Consider the following 20,680-nt stretch of genomic DNA (forward strand, 5'->3'; position numbering starts at 1 on the left):
TTTACAGTATTTCCAAAATATTTCTACAAATATCAACTTCTTTTAAAAAAAAAAAACCACTTTACATAAGTTGATTGTATCCATTTGTAAAAACGTTTGACATCGTTAGTGTATATAAATTAATCTTGTTTTTCTTCCCGACAGCTAAAAATTTTGGATTGTCTAAATTTTATAGAAAGCTAAAATTTATAATTATCAATAACATATTTTTAATTATAAAAAATTCCATAAAATCAGAAAATGAAACATTAATTGTGATAGATAAATTGTAAAATTAGAATTTTCATAAAATGCAGAGGGTGAGAAGTGAGGGGGTGTAGCAAAAATCAGCAGTTAATAAAGATATACTTGTAAAACTAACCCATGTAGGCACAGCCCAATAGTATAAAATCGAATAAAAACCATTTCGATGCTTCCGTAACCCTAATTCTGCGTTGAGACAGTGTATTCGTTTCCGCACAAGCACACAATTTCTCTGGTAAGATCTAGGTTTCTTCGATTTGGATTGGATTATTTTGAAATAATTAGCATTTTTATGTTAATTATAATTTTGTTTATTGAAATTTGTAACAGCAAATATGGTGAGGGTTAGTGTTTTGAACGATGCACTGAAGAGCATGTACAATGCTGAGAAACGTGGGAAGCGCCAAGTTATGATTAGGCCATCCTCAAAAGTGATTATCAAATTCCTTATGGTCATGCAAAAGCATGGTATGTGACGTTGTTTGATTCATGTAGTTGACCCCATTTTGTTGGATAATGTTTTTTTATGTGATGATGATATTGGATACTCTTGTGGTTGTAGGATATATTGGAGAGTTCGAATATGTTGATGATCACAGGTCTGGCAAAATTGTCGTGGAATTGAATGGAAGATTGAATAAGTGTGGTGTTATTAGTCCTCGTTTCGATGTTGGTGTCAAAGAGATTGAAGGATGGACCGCTAGGCTTCTTCCCTCAAGACAGGTCAGCTGAAAAGCCCAGTTTTGTCTTATAAATCTCGTATAAATGACCATAAAGATCATAGTAGTTTGATAGTTTAATTTACATGATTGTTTTTACTGCACAATATGCAACTTAGGGCCTGTTTTGAATGACTTATTTGAGCTTATCCATTGACATAAGTTTTCTAGGACTGTATTGAGAACTTATGAAATCAGCTTATGGCAATATTCCCAAGCTTGTATTGGCTTATTTTCAGTGTAAATTATAAAAAACAGCTTATAGGATATACAAAAACAATCTTAACTTTCTATTTTATCTTTTTCTATAAAAATAACTTATGTAAGTTTATGCACAATAGCTTCTTAGTGATAAGATAAGTGCTTGTGCTATAAGCTGCGAATAAACAGTCCATCCAAACAGGCCCTAATTAAGTTTGTCTTATAAGTTCTTGGGTTGGAATCGTAGAGGGGTTAACCAGAACAATCCGGCAGTGTTTGTCTTGACTTATGCTTCATACATTGGAAATCACTGTAGTATGAATTGTCCCAAATGTCTCACTCACTTACGGGACTATTTGGATAAAATCTAATCATGAATCATTTCTAATGACGGAGCATTTAAATTCAAACCGTTATTAATGGTTAGGCGTATAATTTCTTATTATGCTTTTATGGGGTGGGAGTAGAATATTCATTGGCCTCCCACTCTACCTATGCTTGTGGATATCGTCTATCTATTTACTATACCTCGCTAATTATGCTTTTATTTATTGGTCTTTACATTTTTGTACAAAGAACTTAAAAACATGCCTACTTATTTTACAATATGTGCTACCCATCCTATCTTTTAATATTTTCATTTATATTCATAATTCTATCTTTGCCTTTTGCAACCATTATTCAATTGTAATGTTTATATACTTGACATTTAGACAGAAACCCGTTCCATATGGGGAATACAGATTTTACATTTTAAGAAAAACTAATAGTTAAAGTGGCAATTATATACCAACAATCTTTATATACTTTGCAGTAAATCGACGGTTTATTTTACATGTAGATGCAAACTGAACTCTGAAGTTGCTATCATCATCTGGCAAACCATCGAATGTTATGTTGCTTGTTTGTATCATATGATTTTTCTTCTGGTCCCTAACCATTGGTTGCTCAAATCATGCAGTTTGGGTATATTGTCTTGACTACCTCTGCTGGTATCATGGATCATGAAGAGGCTAGGAGAAAGAATGTTGGTGGTAAAGTGTTGGGTTTTTTCTACTAGGGTATGAAGATTGCATCCAATTTCAGATTTTGAGAAGTTTTAGTGTTTGGGATCGAATTCAGTTTTTTTTTACATGGATTTGTAATCTGGATTACTTAGGATCGTAAGCTTTTAATTTGCATTTTTGTACTTTTGCGCTAAATTCAATTTTTGATAAACTATTGTGCTCTTGGTCCCTAGTTTCTGTGTTTCAAAATTGTGATTTTTTAATGACTCCAAATTATTCTTTCGTTAATCCATTTGTCATAATGAATGGCCTCTGCTAGAGCATACCAAGTATGAGTTCTGCAACATCTATCCTTCAGCCATCTTATATTAGACTCGTAATCACCAAGACATGTTCTGAATGGCCTCTACTGCATGCTAGCTTCAAACCATGAACTTCTCTAATGTTAGCCTCTATAATTGAGCACACCAGACATATTGATACATTTGATTTGTTTTTTTAGATTTGAAAGAAAAACAAACCAACGAAAAATAGCTGGAATTGAAGGTTATCAAACCATCTTGAAAGGATAGTTGACTCAAATATTGTTTTTCTCAAATGAATATGAGAGTATATTTTTAAGAAACATATTATGCTTATGCTTGCAACACATTTTAACAAACACTTTTTAACACGCTCTTTTTGATTGATTGAAATTCATATGGGATCTACATATTTGGTAGGACTTGTGTGAAATTTATCCAATTAAAGAGAGTATGTTGCTAGCATTTCTCTTTTTGATAGATTTTATTGTGTTGTTACTTGAAGAAAACTGTGATGTTTTTTTTCATGTCATTGTAGATTTCATCTTAGTTATTTTGACAACTTATAAGAGACAACTAAAGATATACAATATGGTTTTTTTTGGTAGTGGCTGGGGTTTGAACCCCAGACCTTGCATATTTTATGCATTGTTCCAACCGACTGCGAGGACAGATATACAATATGGTTGTTGACACAGAAAACCAATGCAAGCAATTTAAAAAAAAAAAAGAAAAGAGAAATGATATTTTGACAACCACTTTTTGACAACTTTTGGATAACTTTCTCTCTCATACTCACATGATGTTGTTATCCTCTCTCTTCCTTTTTCTCTCTCCATTGTTTTTGACCAATAAGAAGTGAGAAAAATAAGGTTGTCAACAAAGTTGTCATCAAATGGATGTCAAAATATCATTACTCAAAAAAAACAAACGATTTTGCATAAACGGTTGTCTATTAAGATGTTTCAGAAAAGTTGTCAAATTATTATTTCTTTATAAAAATGCTAAAATAGTTTAAATGGATGGGTAAAATTAAAATGAAAAAATCCAACCTAAAAAGGTGTACCCATTTATATATTGTTTTAGATATAGCTTATTGATAAAGGAAAATTTGAAACACAATTATTAATCGAAACTAAGTTTCTAAAGAAATATAGTAAACCTTCCTTAAAAAAAAATAAATAAAGAATGAAATATAGTAAACCTAAAATCTGAATTCTCCAGAAAATTTTGGGTATCCCAGATTACTCAAACTTTGAATGGTTCTAAACATTTATTTATTTATTTATTTTTGTTTACACTCAATTGTATTTTGTAAAAAAAATGTATCCAATTATATAAAAATGCAACTTTTTTGATTAGTTTATAAAATAATATCTACACATCAATTAATGAGGAATGTTATTTGAACAACCCTTTATTGAGACAACTTGTTGTACAACCAAAATATACAAATCAATTTAGGTATTGGCACAAAAAACCAAAGTAACAAAGAGCGAGTAAAAACACAATGTGAGTATGAGAGAAAATTGTCACAGAAGTTATCATATCATTTCTCTAAATTAATCGGATGCATGTAAAAGAATAATTACACCATTAATGGCAAATCCATAAAAACCAATCATGACCATTTGAACGTTGAATCTAGCTCAACTCGTCTACAATATAAGAGAAGTCTCTTTATCATGAGAAATGATATTTTGTGACAACTATTTTGTTACAACTTTTATGACAATTTTATCTTTCATTCTTACATTATGCCTTTACTTTAACTCTCTATTACTTTGGTTTTCGTATCAATATATATTTTTTTCTTTATAAATACATGGTTGTTTTATAAATTGTCAACCAAATGGTTATTCAAATAACACACCTTCTATATAATTGTGCGCGATTTACCTGTATTGCAAACATATGTAGCTCAATTGATGGCAGCCATGTAGTCCTATAAGCAATGTTATTATAGTAATAACCTGCTTCATCGTTATATATAGTCCGCAAGTAATCCTAATGCACATAATTTTACCATAGGTCTGTCAAAATTATTTGTTTATAGTAAAACATAAAAATCGTCAAGGAGTCCAATTAGCTGACAAACAGCTCATGGTAGACATGAGTGAACTTTTATCGTGATGGAAGAGAAACACAGGTGCACAGTTGAATGTTATAATCAATACCGTTGCTTGTTACACTAAACAATTCACAATTCAACATGACAAAGGTTTAATAGTTACGACAATCATGCATCCTTAAAACAAGCTTACGGAAGCAAAAAGACCTAGCTTGCCTCGGAATCTTCTTTAAAATTTAGGAATTATGTGCCTTGTGCAACAGCTGAAGAGTTAATCATAGAGATATCTGAGCAGCTTGTTCATTCTGGATCAGGTGAACCACCGGGAACCAACTGCATTGCACACCACATACTGTCAGTACCGCTATGACACTGGGAAAAACTAAATTATATGTGAGAAGATTCCATAGAATTTAGGTAAATAGAAAACAATTGAGAATTTGAAACTTACAATGGCAATGTTGTTTCCATTGAGTAAAATCTGATCAAGCTTAGTTATCCTTCTCCCCTCAGCAGTGATCTCGCTGTTGTATGAATAATAAAGCAATAAACTAAATCAATTTGTGAGGCATCACCATATGTGTGTGTGCACATGAACATCCAAATCAAGGAGAATGAACAACTAACATAAAACATAGAGACACAAAAGCCATTATAAAAGTAAGAAAGTCTTCAGTAAGTACATCAGAGGCTAAAGTGCACTTTTCCCCCCCTAACTTTCAAAAACTTGCAATTTTTGAGCCCCTAAGTACAAAAACTACAGTTTTGGCCCCCTAAGATTTAGCCCCTTTGCAACTTTGATCCTTTTTGCCAATTTTGACCGGTCAATGCCTACGTGACACGCTACGTGTGTAATTATTAAATTTAAAAAAATTAAAAAAAACCATAAAATCATTTTTAAATTAAATAAATGAAAAAATAAATTTAAAAAAAATAAAAAAATCAGAAAAAAAATAAAAAATAAAATTCAAATCTTAATCTTCATTTCATATCATTCCAAATCCAATCCAGATTCAGCTTAATCACATTCTCTCCTTTCATCTTTGTAAGATACATCTAAAAAGGAATTGGATTTAATCGAGCAGAAGGAATTGGACTTAACCAGTGAGACCTCTTGATCCTTTCCAGCTACCCTTAAATCCAATGCTATTGAAGTAGCCAGATTCACCAACAAGTTTATCACTCCATATCCAATGCCCAAAACAGTACTCCTGTTTCTCAAAGACAACACAGCAGGACACCATAACGTGAACTTAATCGAGCAATCTCCAACATAAGCACCTCGGTTCAAATTCCTAAGGCTTAAACTCACCCCATTCGATCCCGCCACACAATTACCATTACCATTTTCCTTCCCAATCATTCTGAAATTGTAACTTGAACTATGAGATAAAGCCAATATCGAAACGGGTTCAAAATGATTCAAACTATTCTTCATTTCATCAAAGCTTTCCAAAGTTCCAGTAATCAAACTATCGAAAATCGTAACATTATTCAGATATAACGAAGCTTAAGAACAACATTAACATTTTGCATATTTCTTAAACCATAATAACCTGTTCCAAACATACAAATCTTACCAGAAGATTGTGACCAAAACCCGCTGAGAGAAACTTTCATCCGCTGCGTAACTTTCACCCTAAACAACGATCTATCATGAGCGTAGCCCTCTTTTTGTTGCGTGATAAACTTGAACTATTAAGATTTGAATTTTATTTTTAATTTTTTTCTGATTTTTTTTAATTTTTTAATTTAATTTTTCATTTATTTAATTTAAAAATGATTTTATGGTTTTTTTAATTTAATAATTACACACGTGTCATGCCACGTAGGCATTGACTGGTCAAAATTGGCAAAAAGGATCAAAGTTGCAAAGGGGCTAAATCTTAGGGGGCCAAAATTGTAGTTTTTGTACTTAGGGGGTCAAAATTGCAAGTTTTTGAAAGTTAGGGGGGGAAAAGTGCACTTTAGCCTACATCAAATAACCAGATATATCCACTAAGAAAGATGCTCTAAAAGAACATATATGCAATGATGTCTGAAACCCCTTATTCCTTGGCACACACATGTACAGGGTTAGGGGGATAGATATAAATAGTCTATCTATTAACTTAGTACATGAAAGAGGCATTATGACATTGTTTTATACATGTATCAAACAATACCCAATTAGAAAAACATAGTTGGTGTACTGTATTTCCATGATAAACTAAACCTAAACTCTTAACCTAGACTTAATAACACGTGTCCCTAAAAAGTTTAAAAATGACAATGTCGGAGCTCATAATACTCTACAGGTACGCATCAAACATGTTCTTTACAGAAATACAATAAGATATGCACAATAGGAATGTAAAAAAAAAAAAAAAAAAACAGAACATCAGTAAGTTCTATGGATAAAAGCATAAAATGTGGTAGTGCAAGTCTTACTATTCAGTAACATCTTCAAGGACCATGTTAACATAAACATCAAAGCCTCTAAGGGTACCAACAAGCTCCTTGTCACCTTTCATTATCACCCATATTTTTGAACCTATACAGCGGTCAATCAGCTCTGCATATTTTCAACACAAAACGATATGTCATCTTAAACGGAGTTCAAGCAATATTGGATTAACTAGAAAAATGATTGGAGATGGTGAAATCAAACCTGATGGAAGAAGCTGTGATGGATTATTAGCCATGAGGATGAATTGGTAATTTCACCGAAAATCTGTGAAGGGTACAGAAAAAATGAAATAGATGAGAACGTTTATAAATGTTTCTGAAAAAGGTTATTAGCTTTGCTTTTAAAAAATTAACTAACTTAAGTTCAAACAATGAAAGCAAGTTCTAAATGCTAGTGAAAATAACAAAGCAAAATCAACCATATATAAAAACATTCACAAGTTCCCAATGAAATTCAATTGATATTTGAAATTAAAGAAACCTAAGCAGGAATTAGTGGTGACAGAGCCTGAAGAACTGAGCAACAGATCCGATGATTGAAAACACCCAAGAAATAAAGTGAGAAGTATGCCTTAGTAGTACTTCATTGTACGATTATTAGTATGAAGTAATAGTATGCCCTCCGTCCCATTTTGTATGATGTTTAAACAAAACCAATTTGTCTCAAGTTGGTTGTAATTTTACATATCCAACAAAACATTAAAAATTGTTTCCACTTACACCCTAATTCATTTTCATCATGCTTTTTGATCAATAAATGATAAAATCTCGTTTAAGAGGAGATGTAAAGGACATAACTGTACATTATAAACACATTTTATAAAATCTACACTGTTAACAACTTTTCTTAAGGAGTTTGCTACAAGCCCACAACCTTAGTATGGAACAGAGAGAGTACATACAAAGTAGTTTGCCCTCATTTACTCTTCGATTGTAAAACTATCTTATAGTTATACACTACACTACTACATGAACTCTTGAGTATATTTTGATCAAGTGAACTCTTAAGTATACGATAAACAATTACTGAATATATGCTTAATAAACAGTTTACCCTCATAAATCAGTAATGGACATTCTTGACTTAGATGGCTTTGCTATTTGTGTTAGCTTCATGCTAATCTGGATTAACTTATTTGAGATTATCTACTGGAATAAACACTTACGAGCCTATTTGGGTCATAAGCCCCTTTCAGCTTATTTACATAACCAAGATAGCCTATGAAAACAACCTATAACTTATACGAAAATAATTTAAATTTATCTTTATCTTTTGTTATAGGAATTGCTTGTACATACATACTTATGCTATAAGCTGCAAATTAAGCTGTTTATCCAAGAAGAAACTTAATTTAGGGATGGGAATACCCCTGCACATCCTTTCAATCTGTTTATACCTAATTACCTATCTATGTTCAAGCTAATGAATGAGTTAGTTTACCCTAAAAAATGCAAATTCTTCCAAAATCCTATTAATCGTTGAACCCCATCCAAAAAGATGTGGTTGGTGCAGCAGAAAGATTGATTAATCGATTGCAAACGCATGGTATAAAGTACAAATTAATCAAATTAAATAATCCCACTAAACCCTAATTAACTACTGGCGCACCGGGAGTGGATCTCGGCTATCACCGCCGTAAATCGCGTGCTACAGGAGAGGGGAAAGAAAATAAATTGAAAAGGGAAAAAACCTGGAAAGGGAGCTGCTTGTTTCCGGCTATCAACTCCGGATGCGTTTTCCGGCGAGTGAATGGAGCTGCTTCTTTTAGGGTTTTAATGGCTTTTGTTGTTTCTGCAATGCAATGCTAAGGGTTTTACTTTTATTTTTTTATTTTTTTTGTTTTTTTGGTTTATGCTAAGGGTTTTACTTTTATTTTTTTATTTTTTTTGGTTTAATAGCCTAGTGGCTAGATCACACGTGTGGAGAAGTGGGGAATCCGGGGTTCGAACCCAGGCCCCTGCAAATATTGTCCTTGGTAGCTACCAACTGAGCTACACTTGCGGGTAAGGGTTTTACTTTTAATCGTTGCATATATATTTTTTTTTTAAGGAAGGAACGTATATTGTTTTTGTTTATCCAATATTCAAATTTCTTATACGTTTTTCTTTTTATGTATTTTTATATTTTTTTTATCTAATAAAATTATATCTTTCAAAAAAAAAATCTAATAAAATTATTGGATTTAATCCTAACTTTAAATCTAAATCAAATTTGTTGCAATCCTAATTAGTACGAAGATACCAAACACTCCCAAAAATTATACATCTCATTAAAAGACGATAGATGTTTTTCTCCATCTCACACCCAATCGTACATTGAATATAATTACACGAAATATATCATCGTCGCAATAAGTTGTCCTTCGTAAAAATTTGATTAAGAAGCAACTGTCAAACAAACAGAGACACCTTTAAAGGATCAAAGTAATGTCATGGAACTAAAAACTAACAACGTGCTCCATTTTTGTCAACATCTAATAAACACCATTAATTGTGTACTTTTTCTATCATCAATATATCAATCTCATTTAAGGGGCCACCTTCCAACCACAAATCCAACTAAAAAATGACTTCATCTTATTGTTCACCAACCTCACCACATTATCATGAGACCAACAACCCACTCTCAATTAGTGGTGGTTGAAAATATATATGTTGAAGAAGTCTCACGTCGCTTAGAATTATAAAGAAAGAGGTATAACAACACTCTATTTGTCCTTCATCCTATTTAATCCAATTAATTTTTCTAATTTCCTCACCCCCCAATGATGCCTCAAACATTAAACATGGGGATTGAAAAGAAAAACCAAAAAATCTAAAATAGGGGACCAAAATAATGGTTTTAAAAATAGGGGGACTAAAATTTCGATTAAGCTAAAATAAGAGGATCAAACGTGCATTTAAGCCTACAATAAAAGTGTGCGAAACAAACTAAAAAACCAGGAGCAACAACTTTGCATATTTTATCCCTTGAGTCATCTAATTTTATTAATAAAAAAACTACTCCAATCACAAGGGAAAAAACACCCAAAGATAAAAAATTCACTTTAAACAACATTTGCCTAAATATATCTCCTCCTCAGCCAATACTTCAAAATTTTAGTACCTAGGGACATAAGGTGCTCTAGTCCATAGCGAGGAACCCATGGATTTTGAATATTGAGGACAACAAATATATTAATTTGTAGCATTACACACACAAACATACATATGTGTGTACTTGTGTGCGCACGCGTGTGTGCATGCGCGTTGTTTAATAACAGTTGCTGCAATTAATCCCACCAATCCTAAAATGACACTCAAGATCAATTTGGTATCGGATTTTGTAGGTAGCTTTTTCACATATGGAAGCGAAATCCCAACTATGAATAGATTATATTTCACTTTTTCTGAGGGGAAAAGGCCGAAAACCCCGTGTACAAATATATTATCTTTGAAAAAAATCAAAGAGATCAAAAGTAGTAACACTGAGAACATGGGTAGAAGGCTTGGTTTTGGTTTTAAATGAATTAATTTTTCTTAAATAGTGGTTTAAAATTAATATATATCATTAAAATAACTATTTATATATGTTAATATAGATTAAAATGTAGTGCATATTTAATTACTCCATTAAGGGATGATGTTGTGATTCGAGCATCTTATAAGGGAGGGAAGTATAAATTTTACTTTTCAAGGGAGAGGAGTTTATATTTTAACATAAGAGGGGAGGAGAGTGTAATTTACTCTTTATTTAATAATTGATGTATCTGATCAATATTATAATCAGGTGTATTTATTATTCAATGAACTTAAAAAAATATCTTTGCCTTGCCTTACATATGAGACTAGATTGAGTATATATTTAGAACCACGATGTGTTTTGTAAAATTTTGGCAGGAAACCACGTCAATGTAAAAGCTAGGTTTCCTTGCTTCTCTATTTTCACGACAACTACCCAATGACAATGATGGACTCTTTCACCGCCAAACCAAAAAGGCCATCAATTTTTTTTTTGATTAAGAGGAAAAGCAAGAAAAGGACAAGAAAAAAAAACTAAGAAATTCACTGCCTTGACGCTCCAGAGATATATCCCTAAGTAAAATGATACTACCTCCGTCCCTAATTATAAGACCATTTTGAGAAATTTTTTTGTCCCTTTTTATAAGACCCCTTTGCTATTTCCAACTACATTAATTATTTCTTTACATGCATGCCCCTATTTAATACATATTTTTCTTCAATTAGCAATAAATAGCATATGGAAAACATAAACTAACTTTCTCTCTTAAGGATAAAATTGTAAAAACAATAGTGATTACAAACAAATTTAATACAAATATCCACTTTCTTAATTCCCGTGATTTTAGCAAAAGGGTTCTATAATTAGGGACGGAGGTAGTATCTAATTGAGGAGGAGGAGCTGTCCAAACTTTCAAGGAGTCGGCGTTGGTAGCACCAAACTTGGCCAACCAATGAGCACATTCATTGCCCATAATTATCTTATAATTTGTGTATTATTCAATTCTTCAAAAGTTAAATAATATTGGAAAATGCTATAACTAATTAGTTATTTACCCATAATTATTAATTTCTAACACAAAATTTCTACTTATGATTAACTTCCTTGTGCATTAACAAGTGAGCAAGACCTTACAAGGTAAGGCTAAATACGCTGAGCTCTCAAGCGATTGAGGCCAACTCGTTCTCCTCCATGCTCTCAATTCGAGGATTGTGTTAAAAAAATGAGGTCTGAATTTCTTAACGAAAAACTTGCACAAATAAAATACGTGTTCAACCAATCAACAAAAAAGAAATTGTTCAACCGATGACTTAAACATTTGATTTTTGGGTTATTAATTGTTAATCAGCTATTCAGCTTGATTCAATACGCTTTTAACTTCGAAGCTTAACAACAGTTCCAGTCATGTTAACAACGATTTGCTTACCAAAGTCCAGAGAAGCTTGGTTAGTTAGGAGAATTAAGCAAAAGTAGCTTGATAACATTATTAACTATAACACATATGGTCTCAGAAGAAATATGGGCATCAATTCAGCTTGTGAATTCTGCATCATTATAGTGATTTAACTACAATGAATTATGCTTTTTGATGTTCATAAAACAAGTTAGGTAAACTTTTATGTATTTTTTTTTTTTTTTGTGATTCCTATTTTGTTTTGCAGAAGGCCGAATATATTGAGAAAAACTTATATAGACTATAGGTTATAGGTAAGACTTGAAATAAATTTCTAAAAAATTATACTTTTTATTATACAAGCAGATTTTATAAAGATGAACTATACCGTAAAAAAACCTAAAATGGTATTAGAGGAGAGTGAATTAAACCCACACTATAAACCTAATACAAAAGGATGCGGTTACTTTTTACTATTTAGTGTTTTATGTTTTCATAGGTAGATTAATAATTATAACAGATTGAACAAAATGATTCACATATCAACTTAAATTGAACACATGAGTAATCACTTAGCTATGCTCTTCAATTTTGTCACAGATCCACATCATAATATTCAAATATCCAATAATAATAGGCAAGACAAACAATTATTTGTCTAAGCATATGACTGCTGGCAACTACTTTTGAGACACCTTTGATATAATTGGTCCTCAAATACATATCAATTATCTTTTTCTTTTTTAATTATATTCCCTCACACTTTGTAAAGAGATATAGAAATATCACAAACAGCTACTTCATCCAGTAAGAACGTGCCATCTTAGATTTGGTTGGATAAGGTAATGAACTGTAAAATGAGAAACATGGTAAAAACATCAAGTAGGGCAAAAAACATGGACCATTTTTACCTTGGCTCATTTTTTGTATGCACAAATTCAAGATAGATAAAAATTTAAGGCACATAGCAGTGCTTACTGATTTTAATTGTAAATCAAATGAAACATCTTCTGCTGTTTTTCAAACCAATTATCCTTAGGTATTGCATTGTAATTTAAAAAATCTTGAGGGTGTGAACTGTTTCATTTTTCTGAAAATACTGGGATGTACTGTATGACTCAATCTTGAGGGTGTTATATTTCAATAGATTCCTCATGAATTAAAATTGACCCGTGTAACCATCAACCCTGACTTGGTTCTTTTCACAATTTGTCTGCCTTTATATTCTTTTCTTTATTATACTTTGCTCTAAAATTGGTTGAAATAGAAATCAGAACATGCACCTGTCCATAACAGTTACAATTTTTTCAAATTTGTGGTTCTCAAGCGCTACTATGTGCAACATGACAGCATGTGGACCCTAAAAAAATCTTACATTGCTGAGTCAGTTTAAAGCATAGCCTCATAAATTAAGCCAATTTTATGAAATAATTAAATTTTCGCTGATATATCTATAGGAATCCCACAGTTACACATGGAACACCAACATTGGTTACAAATCATATCATATGAAGAATCTAACCCGTTAGTGGATTTTAGAGAGGTGCCAAGTGTAACATCAAAATCCTCAACTTCCAATGAGATTGTAGCTTTGGATAACACAAGATAAGAGTACAACAACTTCATAACTAATATAAATACACACCCATATTCACCTTACCAAATCACCATTCATACGAGTACATTTATCAAAAGCACAACAAGCATTTTAATTTCATTGCAACAATGGCCGCATCATCCATGGCTCTCTCTTCACCAACCTTGGCAGGCAAGCCAGTCAAGCTAACCCCTTCAAGCCAAGAATTGGGAGCTGCAAGGTTCACCATGAGGAAGTCTGCTACCACCAAGAAAGTAGCCTCCTCAGGAAGCCCATGGTACGGCCCAGACCGTGTTAAGTACTTAGGCCCATTCTCTGGTGAGCCCCCGTCTTACTTGACTGGAGAGTTCCCAGGTGACTACGGATGGGACACTGCTGGACTTTCTGCTGACCCAGAGACATTCGCCAAGAACCGTGAACTTGAAGTCATCCATAGCAGGTGGGCTATGTTGGGAGCCTTGGGATGTGTTTTCCCAGAGCTTTTGTCTCGCAATGGTGTTAAATTCGGTGAGGCTGTATGGTTCAAGGCCGGATCCCAGATCTTTAGCGAGGGTGGACTTGACTACTTGGGTAACCCAAGTTTGGTCCATGCTCAGAGCATTCTTGCCATCTGGGCCACTCAAGTTATCTTGATGGGAGCCGTTGAAGGTTACCGTATTGCTGGTGGACCTCTTGGTGAAGTTGTTGACCCACTTTACCCAGGAGGCAGCTTTGACCCATTGGGCCTAGCTGACGACCCAGAGGCTTTCGCAGAGTTGAAGGTTAAGGAACTCAAGAACGGTAGATTAGCCATGTTCTCTATGTTCGGATTCTTTGTTCAGGCTATTGTGACCGGAAAGGGACCTTTGGAGAACCTTGCTGATCATCTTGCCGACCCAGTCAACAACAACGCATGGGCCTATGCCACCAACTTTGTTCCCGGAAAGTGAATGGTCATTATGTTTTTTGTGATGTATACTTTCTTGTAATGTTCTTCCTGCGGGAATGTGAATTATTATCATGTGTTGTATGCAAGTGAATGTTAGTCTTTTTTTTTATGTTAATCTGTTCTCTCAATCCCACATTCCCAGCTTTATGTTTCGTATAATCCATGCTCTACCAAAATTAAATCGCTCAAAAAAAACAATATCCACTCATATTTAGAGCACATGTGGATGTGATAAATAAACAAATAAATATCATAATACTTCTATATCTAATGCACCACATTAGAGTTACTTCAACATATGTTACAACAAAAGTGTACCATTCTCAATGTCTTCACATTCGAAATTCTTCTCATCGTTAAGACAGGTATGAAATCACAATTTCAACATATTAAAACGTTGTTATTACAAATGTTTTTTAACGAATGAATGTCTTAATTTTTTTATTTTTTTTTGTACCTAGGTTGAAAAAAGGTTAAAATTAGAGAACACATCAACAACAAAAACAACAGAATCTGAACAAGTACAAGAAAGCAACGTTGTATCAACATTGAGTTCACCTTTGTTCCTCCAACAAAGTTGCAACCAAACATGCCCCACACAAGAAAACAGCGAACCTCCTCAACAATTCCTCTCAGTTTCTCAAGGATTCACACTGACCCATCAACACCCTTCTCAAATTACTACTCCTTCAGATGAAACTCAAGAAGAAGATGTTGATGAAATTGAAGGGTTAATGAAGCTATTAGGTGATTTTGAGGGTGATGAGGATGGTGGTGATTGTGATTCTTGTCATTGTGAAGGTGGGTTTTATTCCAAGATTGTTGGTGTGGAGGGACCAAAGTGTAAGAAAGAGGTGTTGAGGTTGGATGGGTGGATTAAGCATTTTTTGAATGATGGGGTGGAGAAGAAAGAGCCATTGAGATTGGCACATTTACTTTTAGGGAAAGCTGCTTTTATTTCTGGGGGTGCAAATAGTGGTTTTAGAGACTTGGATTTCCCTTCAACTATTCAAGAATTTCTTCATACTGATCCTCCCAGTAAATGAAGCATCATAACTCCTTATTTTACTTTTTAAAATTTGTTTTTACCATTTAACTTTGTTGTTTTATTTTATGATAGTCTTCTTTGTAGCTGTTATGCAAATACAATAAATTTGTTTGATTCTATATGAACAGCCACACAGTATTTATTTTATTGGTTGTACAATCTTGTTGATTGCTGTGAGTGAAGACTATTCTCTCAGTTGAGATCTTTCATTTTAAAAGGATAAGAGTAAATGGTTATGGTTCTTGAATGTGTCAAGAGCTATCGCCGTAGTCCTTGAATTAACCAAAATTACATAATCATTCTTGAATGTGTCTCTAGTTAGTCAATTTGGTTATCCGATGTGTTTTTTGTTAGTTAGTTCGTTACTCAAATGGTCTTCCATTGGTTAAATTAGTACATCAAATTCCTGACTGAAGATACTCAAGGATGTTTTGCAATTTTGATTCATTCAAGGACTATAATGGCGCCGCCTCACACATTTAAGAACTAAAATGATTGTTTACTCAAAAACTAAAAGATGTTTAAGACGATAGCTATGTCTGGTTTTCAATCATTTTTTGAACTTTTATTTGGGTTGTAAGAATGTTGGAGATGAAAACAAAGTTTTCAGCATGTGATATCTACTATTTTTCAATTGGGGGTACGCATTTTGTTCTTCCCTGCTTAAAATTTCTCAAAGTTATGACATTGCTTACATAACAGAAAGTAATTGATGAGCCTTTATGACCTCTAATAGAAAACTTGAAGGTTCTTTCATGATCCTGATAATACTTGGGAGTAAAACTTGAAAGTAACCAGATATTTTTATTCCAAACTGAATCATTCTCGAACTATACTATATGATAGAGCAAACTCGATTGTGTGTGTGTGTGTGTGTGTGTGTGTGTGTGTGTGTATATATTTCTGCATTAAATCAAAGAGTGGCAAGAGGGAGTGAAAAATATAGAATATGCAACAAGAGACAGTCAATGCAGACTAAAAAAGTAGGGATGAGTATTATTACATGATTGTCTAGGAATACTGCTCATTTGAGCAAAGTTCCACATATTAACATGTACACCACAACACTGTGTCATTGTCAAAGAAACTAGTTATGAATTTACTGACAAGCATTTCTTTTATCTTCTTTCCAAAAAACAGCACCAAGGATTGATTGATATTATGCTGTTTATTATTTAACAACACAGTAATACTATCTTGCTGTGTTAAGCTTCACAAGTACAGATAAAACTTCATTCATATTAGGACGATGTTCAGGATCAGAGAGGGTGCAGCACAATGAAAGCTTAAAGAGCTCTTCCAACACTTCTCCATGCTCTTTTGTGATCAATTCAGGGTCCACAATGCCGACAAGCTGTTCCGTTCCATTTGCAACGGCTTTTGCTACCACATCGCGCAAACTGGTTGATTCTGAGAGCCCTGTTGGCCTTATTTTTGTTAGAAATTCCAGTACTATGATGCCAAAGCTGAACACATCCACTTTCGTCGTTACTTTCCTCATGTAGGCGAATTCTGGAAATTACATAGAAAAATATTGTTCAAAATGTTGAAATTATAAATTGTGATAAAAACAGATCACACATAATTCAATGATCATAAAAGATTAGAAAAGGCTTATACCTGGTGCCAAATAGCCAATTGTGCCTTGCAAAGCTGCTGTTGAGGAAAGGGCACTGCCATCCTGCAGATGAAGGCCTAGTATTCGAGCTGTCCCGAAATCACTGACATGAGCTTCAAAATCTCTATCTAAAAGGATGTTAGAAGGCTTTAGATCACAATGCACAATGGGAAAATCATAACCAGAGTGCAAGTAATCCAATCCACTAGCAATAGAAATGAAAACTCGGAGTCTTTCAGATAATGTCCACCTCGACTGATCAACTTCTCTGTCATGTATGATGCTATCCAAATTCCCATTCTCCATGTACTCTAGAACTAAAGCCTTTGTTTTCTGGCTTTCCCAAGCATATCCATGTATCTTAACTAAATTCCTATGTCTCAGCTGGCACAAGGTGCTGGCTTCTCTCTTGAATATCTTGTCGGTATTTGCTGAGAATTGGTGCAAATTCAACCTTTTTATGGCTACAATCTGACCATCTTCAAATTGACCCTTGTAAACGGTGCTCAAACTGCTAGAACCAATGATGTAGTCTGAGCTGAAACAACCGGTTGCATTTTCTAACTCCTTTGGACTGAATCTTTTAAGAGCCAATGCTGAACCGTTCACTGATTCATGATTCTCAGTATCAACACTCTTTATAGAATTACCGAACATGGTGCCTCGGTTGAAATATAAAATCAGAAGCACTACAAGTAGAAGTACAGCAAGAGATCCAAGTGCAGCAATGATAGCTATGCTCTTCTTGGATAGAGAATGATCGTTCTCTCTGCATGGACTTAGGAATTTTGCTCCACAAAGAGCCTGGTTTCCCATCATACTAGATTCATTGATATGTGAAAATATTCCAGTCAAAGGTACAGGACCTTCAAGTTGATTGAAAGAAAAGTTGAGCTGCACCAGGTTGGAAAGATTGGCGAATCCCTCAGGAATAGTTCCCTTCAAGTTATTCTGAGAAAGATCTAAGGAACTAAGATTCATAATCTGAGACAAGCTTTCGGGTATTTCACCATCTATATGATTTCTTGAAAGATTTAAGCTTTGAAGCAAGTCCATGCCACTAAAAACTTCAGCAGGAATAGGACCTGAAATATTGTTTCCTGAGAAATCAAGACTAAACATGTTTCTGCACCCAGAAAGTGTCATTGGAAGGGAACCTGAAAGATTATTGTTTGAAACATCTATCGCTTGCACCATCTCCAACATCCCTAGTTCAGATGGAACACTTCCAACAAAGTGGTTGTAGGAAAGGTTAAGATACATCTGCATGTCTTTGAAGTGTGCAACGACGTCTCCTGGAATTGATCCTGTGAGTTTGTTGTGAGAGAGATCCAACATTAAAAGATGATCAAGCTTCCCCATGCTTTTCGGAATAGAGCCATTAAGTTTGTTTCCATGAAGATCTAAGTATGAAAGCATCTCAAGCTTCGAGATGGAATCTGGTATTTGACCAAAAAACTTATTTTCATGCAGCAAAAGTATAGTCAATCCTTTTAGTTCCGAAAGTTTATCAGGTATTGTACCTTCTAATGCATTGTCATGAAGAGAGAGTCCTTGAAGGAGAGAAAGTTTGGACAATTCTGTTGGAATATGACCTGAAAATCTATTTTCAGAAAGTGACAGAGTGATAAGTTTATTCAAGTTTCCAATCTCCGGTGGAATTGGTCCTATGAAAGCATTTTCATTCAGCTGTAAACGCATGAGATTAAACAGATTTTTGATACCAGATTTTATTGATCCACTGAAGTTGTTATCCGCCAAACTTAGAGTACTAAGGTTTGAGCAATTGAAAAGATCATCTGGTAATTCACCACTCATTTTGTTGGATGTAAAAGACAGGAAAGTAAGATTTGGCAACCTTGAAAAACCCTCAGGAATTTTTCCAGTTAAAGAATTAATAGATAAACTCACATTAACCAAACTAGTACAATTGGTAATGCTAGGAGGAACAGGTCCATGTAAAAAGTTGTCGTTCAAGACAAGAAACTTCAAATTTTGAAGCACACCTATATTGGAAGGAATTTCACCTGAAAGGAGATTCTGACTCATGGACAAAGATGTCAAGTTTCTCAAGTTTGTTATCGACGAAGGAATCGTCCCGGTAAACTTATTCAAATGAAGAGTTAACACTTTTAAGGATCTCAAAGATCCAATCTCAGAAGAAATTGTTCCCTCTAAGTTATTCTCTGATAATCCTAACCGCGTTAACGATTTCAACTTAAATATAGAATCTGGTATTGTTGAGTTCAATTTATTATCATACAACCTTAAAGTTTCCAATTGAACTAAATTTCCTAGCTCATGAGGAATACTTCCAATGAACTTATTTTCATATAACTCAAGGTTAACAAGATTGCTACAAAGAGCCAGCTCAGAAGGAATTTTTCCACTCAACGAATTATGAAACAATAAAAGATATTGTAAATTTGTTAGGTTTCCAATCTCTCTAGGTATGACACCTGATAACTTATTTTGACTAAAATCAAGAGATAACAAAGATCCTAATTGGCCTATAGAAACAGGTATAGATCCAACAAAACTATTACCAAATCCTCCAATCTGTATAGTGTTAACTAAATTCCCTATATTTGATGGAATAGTTCCAGTAAGGTTGTTGAAATTGAAAGCAATACCTAATAAAGAAGTTATGTTGAATATGCTATCAGGTAAGGTTCCATTGAGATAGTTATTACCTATATCCAAATATTGCAACATTTTAAGGTTACCTAATTCATGAGGGATTGAACCTGAGAGAGAATTACCAGTAAGGTAAAGTGTTGTAAGTTGAGTGCAAAGACTAATTTGAGGTGGAATTTGACCAGTTAATGAATTTGAAGTTAAATCAATAAGTTGAAGTGTTGAAATATTTCCAAGGAAAGGTGAAATCTCACCTTGGAGTTGAAGTTCAAAAAGTGAAATTGATATGACATGTTTTGAAGAATTGCTACATGCAATGCCTGACCAGTTGCAATGAGGGATTGTGTCAATCCAATTTGCAAGAGCTTTGTTTGGATCATTTGTTATGGATTTTTTGAATGCTTTCAATGCTTCAATTTCAACTTCAATGGTTGATGTTTCAACATGTGAAACAATAATGGATAGAATTGAAATGAGTATGACTAGAGTCAAACTAAGGTTTTGAGATGGCATGACTTGGAATTGGATTGGTCAATTGAATTTGAAGTTTGATGACATAATATCAAAGTTGTAGTGAATGAAGGCTTTATATATGATTTTGTTTATGCATCCACTGTCTTATTTTTCTTTGTAGATAGTAATAGTATGACCCGTGGTTATAGAGTGTGTTCACATTACATTGCATTGTGATAAAAGATAAATCATTAGATGACAAAAAATGAATAATATCTTCAATTTGACTTAACTCGTTGAGCACTTAAGGTTATTGCTGTATAAGTAACCAAACTTGGTGCATCTTCTACTGATTGAAATGCTACATAAGATGCGACAAATATTTATATGATATACATAAAAATAAGGGTTTCAGACTTTAGAGAGGGGGGAAGTACCAATGGGAGTTTTGGATATATCCCACAAAAATCAAAATCAAGGGGGGTATAGAAACTAATAGCATAAACCAATTAT

General features: G+C 33.6%; 5 protein-coding genes across 6 annotated transcripts; 3 read left to right on the forward strand and 2 right to left on the reverse strand.

Moving 5' to 3' along the window:
- Positions 1-419: 419 nt before the first annotated feature.
- Positions 420-2,458, forward strand: LOC146932823 (small ribosomal subunit protein uS8z/uS8w-like). Its single transcript, XM_085707999.1, has 4 exons — positions 420-478; positions 574-711; positions 806-966; positions 2,125-2,458. The coding sequence occupies exons 2-4, from the start codon at positions 579-581 to the stop codon at positions 2,221-2,223; spliced, it is 393 nt and encodes a 130-aa protein (XP_085564125.1). The 5' UTR covers positions 420-478; positions 574-578; the 3' UTR covers positions 2,224-2,458.
- A 2,161-nt stretch (positions 2,459-4,619) lies between these two features.
- SAD1 (Small nuclear ribonucleoprotein family protein) lies at positions 4,620-8,834 on the reverse strand. The gene is made up of 5 exons (XM_085708000.1): positions 8,683-8,834; positions 7,194-7,256; positions 6,974-7,097; positions 4,995-5,067; positions 4,620-4,876 (listed from the first exon to the last, which is right to left on the reverse strand). Exons 2-5 carry the CDS (start codon positions 7,225-7,227, stop codon positions 4,844-4,846), a joined length of 264 nt encoding a protein of 87 aa, XP_085564126.1. The 5' UTR covers positions 7,228-7,256; positions 8,683-8,834; the 3' UTR covers positions 4,620-4,843.
- A 4,718-nt stretch (positions 8,835-13,552) lies between these two features.
- Positions 13,553-14,526, forward strand: LOC146932825 (chlorophyll a-b binding protein AB80, chloroplastic). Its single transcript, XM_085708004.1, has one exon. The coding sequence runs from the start codon at positions 13,612-13,614 to the stop codon at positions 14,410-14,412; it is 801 nt and encodes a 266-aa protein (XP_085564130.1). The 5' UTR covers positions 13,553-13,611; the 3' UTR covers positions 14,413-14,526.
- LOC146932826 (uncharacterized) lies at positions 14,245-15,578 on the forward strand. The gene is made up of 2 exons (XM_085708005.1): positions 14,245-14,776; positions 14,873-15,578. Exons 1-2 carry the CDS (start codon positions 14,738-14,740, stop codon positions 15,455-15,457), a joined length of 624 nt encoding a protein of 207 aa, XP_085564131.1. The 5' UTR covers positions 14,245-14,737; the 3' UTR covers positions 15,458-15,578.
- An 850-nt stretch (positions 15,579-16,428) lies between these two features.
- FLS2 (Leucine-rich receptor-like protein kinase family protein) lies at positions 16,429-20,275 on the reverse strand. Of its 2 annotated transcripts, XM_085708002.1 has the most exons (3): positions 18,601-20,275; positions 17,080-18,516; positions 16,429-16,971 (listed from the first exon to the last, which is right to left on the reverse strand). In XM_085708002.1, the coding sequence occupies exons 1-3, from the start codon at positions 20,225-20,227 to the stop codon at positions 16,652-16,654; spliced, it is 3,384 nt and encodes a 1,127-aa protein (XP_085564128.1). In that variant the 5' UTR covers positions 20,228-20,275; the 3' UTR covers positions 16,429-16,651. The 2 variants fall into 2 exon arrangements, with proteins under 2 accessions (XP_085564128.1, XP_085564127.1); XM_085708001.1 differs by having other exon boundaries at positions 17,080-20,275.
- Between the last annotated feature and the right edge of the window lie 405 nt (positions 20,276-20,680).

This window comes from Medicago sativa, chromosome 4 (genome assembly GCF_051527215.1).
Source record: "Medicago sativa cultivar Bolivia chromosome 4, Bolivia_mono, whole genome shotgun sequence".
Taxonomy (NCBI): domain Eukaryota; kingdom Viridiplantae; phylum Streptophyta; class Magnoliopsida; order Fabales; family Fabaceae; genus Medicago; species Medicago sativa.